Source organism: Dermacentor variabilis, chromosome 1 (assembly GCF_050947875.1).
Source record: "Dermacentor variabilis isolate Ectoservices chromosome 1, ASM5094787v1, whole genome shotgun sequence".
In the NCBI taxonomy this organism is placed as follows: Eukaryota; Metazoa; Arthropoda; class Arachnida; order Ixodida; family Ixodidae; genus Dermacentor; species Dermacentor variabilis.
In genome coordinates, this window is record NC_134568.1 from 164,324,807 (window position 1) to 164,333,454 (window position 8,648).

General features: G+C 42.9%; 1 protein-coding gene across 1 annotated transcript; it reads right to left on the minus strand.

Annotated features, from left to right (window-relative positions):
• Positions 1 to 2,852: 2,852 nt before the first annotated feature.
• Positions 2,853 to 3,531, minus strand: LOC142589205 (uncharacterized). The gene is made up of 2 exons (XM_075700898.1): positions 3,520 to 3,531; positions 2,853 to 3,269 (listed from the first exon to the last, which is right to left on the minus strand). Exons 1-2 carry the CDS (start codon positions 3,529 to 3,531, stop codon positions 2,853 to 2,855), a joined length of 429 nt encoding a protein of 142 aa, XP_075557013.1.
• Positions 3,532 to 8,648: the final 5,117 nt, after the last annotated feature.

Consider the following 8,648-nt stretch of genomic DNA (forward strand, 5'->3'; position numbering starts at 1 on the left):
AAATTCTTTGGTCACTGACACTTTTCACACAACATAACAAAACGCAGTCATCCTCGAAAAATCTCACATCAACAATTGTTAGGACACCGATGGCAATGTCAATAATGTCGAATAAAAATAACACAGGTCCCAAAACTGACCCTTGCGGGACACCAGATGACACGGGCAATGTAGATGAATGACTTCTCGATATTTCAACAAATTGGTACGCGTTATGCAAGTAGGCTTGAACCCATTTGATTATCTGAGGATCAACACCAAGGTCACACATTTTTTCAATCAGTTTCACATGACAAAGCCTGTCGAAAGCCTTTGACAGGTCTATGGCAATCATATCCATTTGCTACCGTGAGTCAATTGCTTTTTCAAAGCTATGTAGTGTTTCGAACAATTGGGGTACTGTCGACAGGCCCTTTCTAAATCCGGGTTGCTTGCTGTAAAACAGGCAATTTTTTTCTAGATATTCTGGTAACTGCTTTGCAAGAACATGTTCCAGAATATTACATGCCGTACAAGTGACTGAAATGGGGCAAATAGAGTTTATTACCTGTTTTAAAGACTGGTGCCACTCTCGCCAGTCGCGTGGCACTTTGCCTTCGTGGAGTGACAAGTCAAAAATAATAGACACGAACCTTGACCCTCAGTCACAGTAGTGTTTAAAAATTCATTGGGTATCATATCATTTCGGTATCATATATTTGATTTGTAATGTTTAACCATTACTGTTTCAGGTAAAGGGCTTCTCTAAAAGTGGTCAGTGCTGAAAACACAAATATGAACGCCTAGTGAGAGTGCAGTGCAGACGCTTTAAGCACGACTGCTAAAAAAAGTCACTGGACGTAATGACGGCGAAAATGGAGCACTCCGCTTGCCTTTTGGTTTGCATTGAATATGGACGCTCATGGTACTGAAAGGTATGCATACAAAAAATGCGGGATGAAGAAAAACGAGAGAAACGGTTATTAGCGTATTTTGCCGTGTTCAGCGCACCCGATGATTATGACGACGAATCGCTGCATGTGACATTTCTACACTAAGTCTTAAGATAACATAATGATTATCGTTGTATATCACAATAGCTTAGCGAAGTTTCGAATACACTACAGGTGTTCCTGCGTGCCACGCCCCCCCCCCCTATACAAACACAATTTAGCTTTCTTTGATATACGTAACTACATATAACTAGAAAAATTATTCGAAAAATGCTTTCGCTACAGCTTTCAATGATGTCAAGCACATACTTGTTGAAAATAACAGATTAGGAAGCTTAGGCGAACCTTATTTTTCGAACTAAGCGTCTCATACATTCACGTTAGTGGTCAAGCCAAACAGCCTGTTTTCAATTTTCTCGAAGGATTATACGCTATCTACTTTTCATTCGGACCTTCTGCGGATTCAATAAGTGTAACAATCAGAAATTTTGAACAACATTGTTTTATATGTCGAATGTCATCTGATCTAGCATTTTCGTGAAACTTGTCATAGGCGTGCTTATGACCTTATAGGTAATTGTGCGTCTGTAACACGTTCTTGGGCTTCATTAGAAGTGGCCTGAGGAACGAAGCGAGATAGAAACTGATGCGCAATGAGGAAATGAACCGGCTCTAAGCACCACATGGCAACAAATGCCGCGCTGATACAAGTACACATTTTCTGCAACGTCCTCACATTTGGAGACAGGAAGTTAGGCAGCAATAAATGACCATCAGTACACCTACCTGTGCCACACAATGTATGGGGTCCCCATCACGCGACACATCGAAAGTCCTCAACTGTTCCTACTTCTCCCAATGAACCGCACCATTCATTATCCGTCGCACCTGTATTGACGGACACTGCATATTCCTAGACAGATTGCGACTGAAATATTTCCTGCTTAACAAGGCACTCACAGCACGGAGGCTCGCACTGGAAATACTGCAGAACAAGGAAAAGGGCGCCTCAGAAACAGCAGCAGCTTAAAGATTCTCTTTCGTTTTTGTAATAAACTACCGAAGTTTTAAAGTTTACACACAATATAAGCACAGCATAAAATTCATACATACCAATAATTTTGTCAGCAAGGGAGGCTAGAGCCAGATTTATGTTAAATAAAGGTTTTCTCTTGCTGAACACGCTTAGCCTGCTGCATTGTGAGTAGTACGGTGTACGATCTGTATAAGGAAGGGAACTGTACAAGAAAGAATTTTCGAAGTACCAAGCACTTTGTTATAATGGTGTTTACTGTACATCTTTTGTTTTCTTGTTTAAGACAAAGCAATGTCAAGCTATATTATAGCAGGTGTGGGGTAGCTATTACTGAATTAGGCTTTCCAAGCACACATTCGTTTCCTCTCAAAATGTAGTAAATACGCGCTGTGTTGACCAGGCGGCTGGCGACATTGCAGCATTGGTAAATATTTTACAGCCCAAGGGGAATTTCTCTTCAGAACATATCACATTAATTAATCGAACGTTTAAGTGTCAAGGCATTATCGAAATAAACTAAAGGCTTCAGTTGTGTGTTTATTCGCGCTTGTCAAGACGGTTCTTTCACGACCATCTGGCTTTTCTGTCCTTCTTTAACATATAATTTCTTATAACCAGAGCATCTTTAAGTGGTTGTCTTTAAATGGTTAAGTATTATCTGTCAGCTCATTATTTGCACGTAATTTTTCGCACCGTGATTGGTCATGACGATGGCTCCTTGTACAAGAGCTTATGACAAGGTGTTCTCGCAGCCAGAAATCAAGTCTCTCTTCGTAAAATTCTATTTTATTCCACGTAGTTGGCAGGTATCCCAGACTGTACATTGTTTTGGTATATGGACGTACTCGTAGCAAAAGCCGTTGTATTTTTTGCACATTCTCATTTCATCCCTTGTATCCTAAGCCGCCATAACCGAGGCCACCGTAGCCAAGACCTCCGTAGCCTCCACCAAGCCCACTGTGCGCAAGGATCGCACCACCTCCGTGAATTTTGTTGACGTGGTGCACGCTTCTCACTAGGAAAGTGGGCCCTGCCACTGCCTTGGAGAAGGCTGGACCTCCACTGAGTAGAGCGACGCTGCTGCCCACACCAACGCCGCCCACGCCAAGACCACCGTAGCCGAGGCCTCCGTAGCCGAGACCTCCGTAGCCGAGATCTCCGTATCCGAGACCTCCATAGCCGAGACCCCCATAGCCGAGACCCCCATAGCCGAGGCCACCGTAACCCAGACCACCATAACCACCGAGTACGGCTCCCGCAGATGCTGCCGCAACCAAGGCGGTGAAAAACGCAACAGTTGCCTGCGAAACAGAAAACAGAAATTAGCAAAAAGCTAACGTATAAGTACGTACTTGAGGCGAGGTGAGACTTAAAACTGTGTCGCATTTTCGCGCATTAACGACTTTCACTACTCAAGTGCAGTAAAACTGGCTACCAGGCGAATCTGTTCTCACAACGTCATGGCGGTTCCCAGTCAGATTGAAAGGAGCTCAATAGCAGGTGTCTTAAAAGATTTAGTGGAGAGTCCGCGTTAAATGCTCGCATACTCACCAGGGCGTTCATGGTTGATCTTCTGACTGCAGTGTCCAAAGTCTTTGAAAGCTAGAGCTAAGCGAACTCTTTTTATACTCGAGTGAGAGCACCTCTTTCACGGAGATCGTATTCTCACGACGCAAGCAACAAAAACAACTCGGTGACACTGACCATATCTTGGCTGCAGGTAAAGCAGTGGAAGTGCCTGTTTTTATTTCAATTCTCAGCGCGTAGTTTACTGAAACTGTGACAGGACTGTACATGTTATAGGTACTCGAGATAACACGCAAGTTTGGCAAGACACAAAGCAAGCTTGCCGCATAGGCTGAGCAGCAAAGAAACACTACGTGAGGTAGCTTCTAGAGAGAGCGTGCGCAACAACGCCTAAAAGGTTACCGGTTGCGTTTTGCGACATGTCTCGTGCATATTGATGCGGTTTCGTAAGCGCCGTACGCGACTACAGTGTCGTATTGCACGGCAGATAGCGGCCGTGAAACAGATCTGTTACACTTTGCTTGTTCGCACGCCCTGCAACGCGTGCATCTGAATCCTTTCCCTCCTTCCGCAAGACTTCCGGTTGAAAACTGTGTGAAGTTGATAGCGTGGCAAAAAGAAGGAAAGAAAGAGGACTTGGCCTCCTTTCTCTTTGGGTCATTTGTCGGCCCTTTGGTAGAGAAATCGTAGACGGTTGTATAACACCAATGAGTCCGAATCCGAAACAAGTCCGAAAGTGTTAATCAATTTACTGTTGGTAGCGAGCGTTCTAAAAAAAATTTGTCTATCAAATAAGGCTGCGATTTTCTTTAATATACGCTCTTGTATCTCCAAGCCAGTTTCCACTTCATTATTAAATTTATCTTTTTCTCCGCCACCCTGAACACTGACCTAGCATTTAGAAGGTCTAAAGGGCAACGCAACACCTCTCTTCGACGTTTGACGTTCTAGTTTCATCATGTACTTACATTTTGATGCACGTTAGAGAGCCCGGGGGGGTCAAAAATATTTTTGAGCTCTTTCTGGTTCTTAAACATCACTAATGCTTTGTCTTAGCCAAACATAGCCGCTAGCCGTCTTCTGTCGTCATGGCTAATGAGCTCAATCAGGCCCCATGCAGCACCATGTGATGCCCTCGCAACTTATTCATGCATGTGCAAACATCAAATGAAAAAGACCTCAGTCCTCAGTTTTTTGTCATGTTGCCATTCGCGATGGCTAAAAGAGTGAAAAATAGTGCTCGACAAAGTGAGCGAGAAGAAAGTGACACTCTGTTTCTAAGTAAAAGCGTATAAACTTTAATCCAAATCGATCAAGCGTCTCCAGGGCTGAAGAATTTCTCTCTTGACGCCAGTTTAGATACGAATGCAAGGTCTGTAGATGTTGCGCTTAAATTGTCTTTCCACATAGAGAAAAATATATCTGTTGTGTTTTGGATGATCCTGTGCAAATGACCTAACGTGATATAATGTTAGTATAACGCATACAGCAAAAACAGAACAAAGGTTTCTAACATGATTCACTTAACGTGTGCGTCACATAACAAAGTGAAAGAAATAAAAGAGAGAGAGAACGGTAGCAAACCTTCAGCCAATGTTTCGGCTAAGAACTCCCTCAGGCAGTGGTTATAGGGTGGTTGGCTGGGGTCGAAATGGAGAGGAGGCTGCGGTTGCAGAATAATGTATTAACTTGAAGAAGTAACAATGTGAAAAAAATGTAAGTCTAAAAATTATATAAAATGATAACTACAAATTTTGTGACATTAGAGAAAGAAAGTGTTGTTGATATAAAGTTGTGAATGTATCTACTTTGTGATGTACGCAGCCTGCTTTCTGCGTGGTACAGTAATGCATGTTGTGCAATTCGAAGTACATAGACAGACTTTGGCAATTGCATAGTATCCATGTCTAAGTACACTAGGTTTACTTCGTTCATATGTATAGCTTCAGAGAACCTGAAGTTCGCAGCAGTTGGGCCAAAAACCTATGCCAGCTTTTTTTTGTTCCAGGAGGCTTAAGATTTTATTATCTGAACATATTTGATTCATAAAATATAGGCGCATCGTGTCTAGTTTAGTTTCTTTTGGGGGTTATCATGGTGAGGTTCACTTATGATAAGTGTTTCAAGCTTTGAGGTGTATAAATTTTGGGATCAAGTTTGCAGAAGTTCTGTACAACAGTCATATTTTCTATTTCCATCGTACAGCCTGAGAACATCCAAGCACTTATCTGCCCAACATGTTGGCAGAGTGGCAACTGGCATGATCTTCAATACAAAATTTACTTTAAATATATCATGTTTGGCTGAATCTATGATTAAGCCACCGGTGGTCATCAGGCAATTGCCGTGTTAAAGGCTTCTTGCTTTTCAGGCTCGATGAATCGTTTTGAACTCTAAGGCCAGAACAATTCAAGCGCAGGATGTACGTAATCTTTTATGTTCTTCGTCTTGTGACAGTTCAGGAACGCAGCTTCGACATGCTAAACCTTCAATATGTGGCGTATACGTATATCTTCAAGTGCGCGGCTGCGGATCATGAGGAAGATTAATTCTTGCATATAACCCCATCGTTCTTGAGTTTAATTTGCTGTGCCGCTTTGATATCCGAGTGACAACAGAAATAATTTTTGTTAAGTTCAGTTTGGGCAGTAATGAATTGAGATTTCTGCTTGCAACATTTATTCTTTTATACAAAAAGTAGTCGTCGTTAATCTATCAGGAATTTTGCCAGCTAACCTATCGCATAATGAGTCTTAGCGCAAACCAACCTCGAAAAACCGGAGAAGCCCTTAAGATCCTATAAAAACAAAACTTTATTTCTTACGTGCCACTGTTTAAATGCTGCCTGACGTCGCTCAGAATGTATGCGTTCAGCACAAAATTTTGTTTCCTCTCTGACTCTGTCACAGCTGTCTAAATTTTCGTCTTTCTTTTTTGCAATTCTACATAGTCACCCACTTTTTCTCCTAACGACAAAGAAAGGAAGAAACGTTGAGAGGGGAAACATGGTTGCGGAAAGGAAAAGAAAGATAAGCAGTTAGGAGACTCAGTGCGCGCACATCCATAGAAGACTGTTCACTCACGTATACAGTCCCAAGCGCTCATTTGGCCCGGTGGCCTTGAAAAATCGCATTAGAGGTTTGGTGGCTTTGTGCCATACTAGAGTTCATCGGCAAAGGTCCCGGGATCATTGCTTCTAATAACGGTCTTTCGTTTAAGCGGTCGAGACTAGTAGTCGGAGCATATCGTTGAGCGTCTAAGGTTTGACAGTGGCAAGAAATTATAAAGAGCGGCATGGTGGCGCTGTTCATTCCAATTTATATTTTAATAGCTGACGTTTTCTCTTTTGCACCAGAGCGGTTCCGCCGTCTGACAAAAGTCTCATGTGACAACGGCAGATTTGCAACACATGGGTCCGTTTGAGCATGATTGCACAGGCTCAAGCACGCCGTGTGCAATGAACAACTACTACAGTTGGGTGGCGGACAAGTTTTCAGGGGCAATGCTGCTGTTCTTGCTTGATGCAGAGGTGCAGGTTGTTGTATCATTCGCTTTTTTTCATTTTGTTCTGATGCCTTGCGGCAAATCTTTCCAATTACGAAAAAAAGAAGAAAAAAACTGAGTATATTGTAGGCTTTTCTCCCCATGAGGAGGAGAGCACCGATCCTGTGATAGCGAAAGGCTTCCGCTTCGGGGAGCTGTAGATGAGGCATAGAAATAAATTTTTGCTGTATTTCTGGAGCATGCGTCGTCTTTGTACACTGGAATAGTCATTCTAGTTATGGCATTCTGAAGAACGATAACTTTTGCGACGCATCTTTTGGGATGACGTTTCTTCTCGAGCAGAGTAGATTGGCGGGTTAAGTGGCGCTTTGAATCTTGAACGTAGTAGCGTTTGACACAAACAGGATGAAGAGAGCGCTACCGTTTTCAATATGCGGTATACCAACTAGCCCACCTTGTCCACGGGACTTCTCCCTTCGTCCTGTGTCTGTCTAGCGTTGCCGTTTTGAAATATCTTACTCCTCGGAGTAACTTGTCAGGTATTCTTTGCTTAAGCTGAAACACTTTTTCAAAACATCAGTTTTTTTTTTCTACCAACTGAAATAGAAAGGATAGGCGCGCGACGTTCTCTGAAATTGCCTTTTTGTTGTTGTTGTTGCTGTTGTTGTTGTTGTTGTTGTTGTTGTATTTTCTTTTTTCACCCGTGCACTCATCAGTGTGGTGTCGTCAGGACGCTCAACTGTGCAAATTAAGATTTTTTTTTAATGCTAAAGCATCATGTGTAGCATTAGGCGGGAAATCCGGCGTGATCAAGCGATGATACCCGAAATTCCCTACGGCACGAATAGTAAAAACACGTAAAAAATGCTCGGATTGACGTCCAATTTCTCAGGGACGTTCCTGTGGAGAAAGTAAAGTATTTGAAAAGAAAATTTGATACATTTGGGTCCGCGAGGGAACCGTACTCAGCCCTCCGGAGTGCGAGACGATCGAGCACGCTTCCCCGACTCCATGGCAGCTCCACCGTTTTGGTTGACTAAATGTGTGCCTAGTGCGTGCTCCATTGCACATGTCACGTCGCAGTTATCTGGCTGCGACGTTAGAGTCGATTTACGTGGATTATAGTTGGTGCAAATTAGAGCAAGGGCAATAAAGGTAGGTTAATGTAAGGTTGTGAAGGACGTGTGACAATGTATGACGACGCGTATCACGGACATAACCAATTAATTATAAAATTCATTATGCTTTCGCATTGAAATCACGTTAGGATACTTAAGTGAATAAAGGGAAAATCAGACATCCACCCGTTCGTAGCAATTGCTACAAAGCAAAACCATACGGGTTCCTCAAAAGAAAAGCCTCATAGTTGAAGAAAAATTCGTCCTCGTCCGGGACTCGAACCCGGGACCACCGCCTTTCCGGGGAAGCCGCTCTACCATCTCAGCTAACCAGGCGGCTAGCAGATGGCAGGGTGAAGTCGAATTCCGGCGTGATCATCTTCATCTTTTCATTTCCGTGTAGCATTTCATCTTCCGTGTAGTAAAGCACTTTTCGCACTTTATTGAGTGTTTGATCCTTCTTTTATTTTCACATGAATGGGGGGGAGGGAAACCACATAACTCTGCCATGATTTACATGTGATGGCCCGT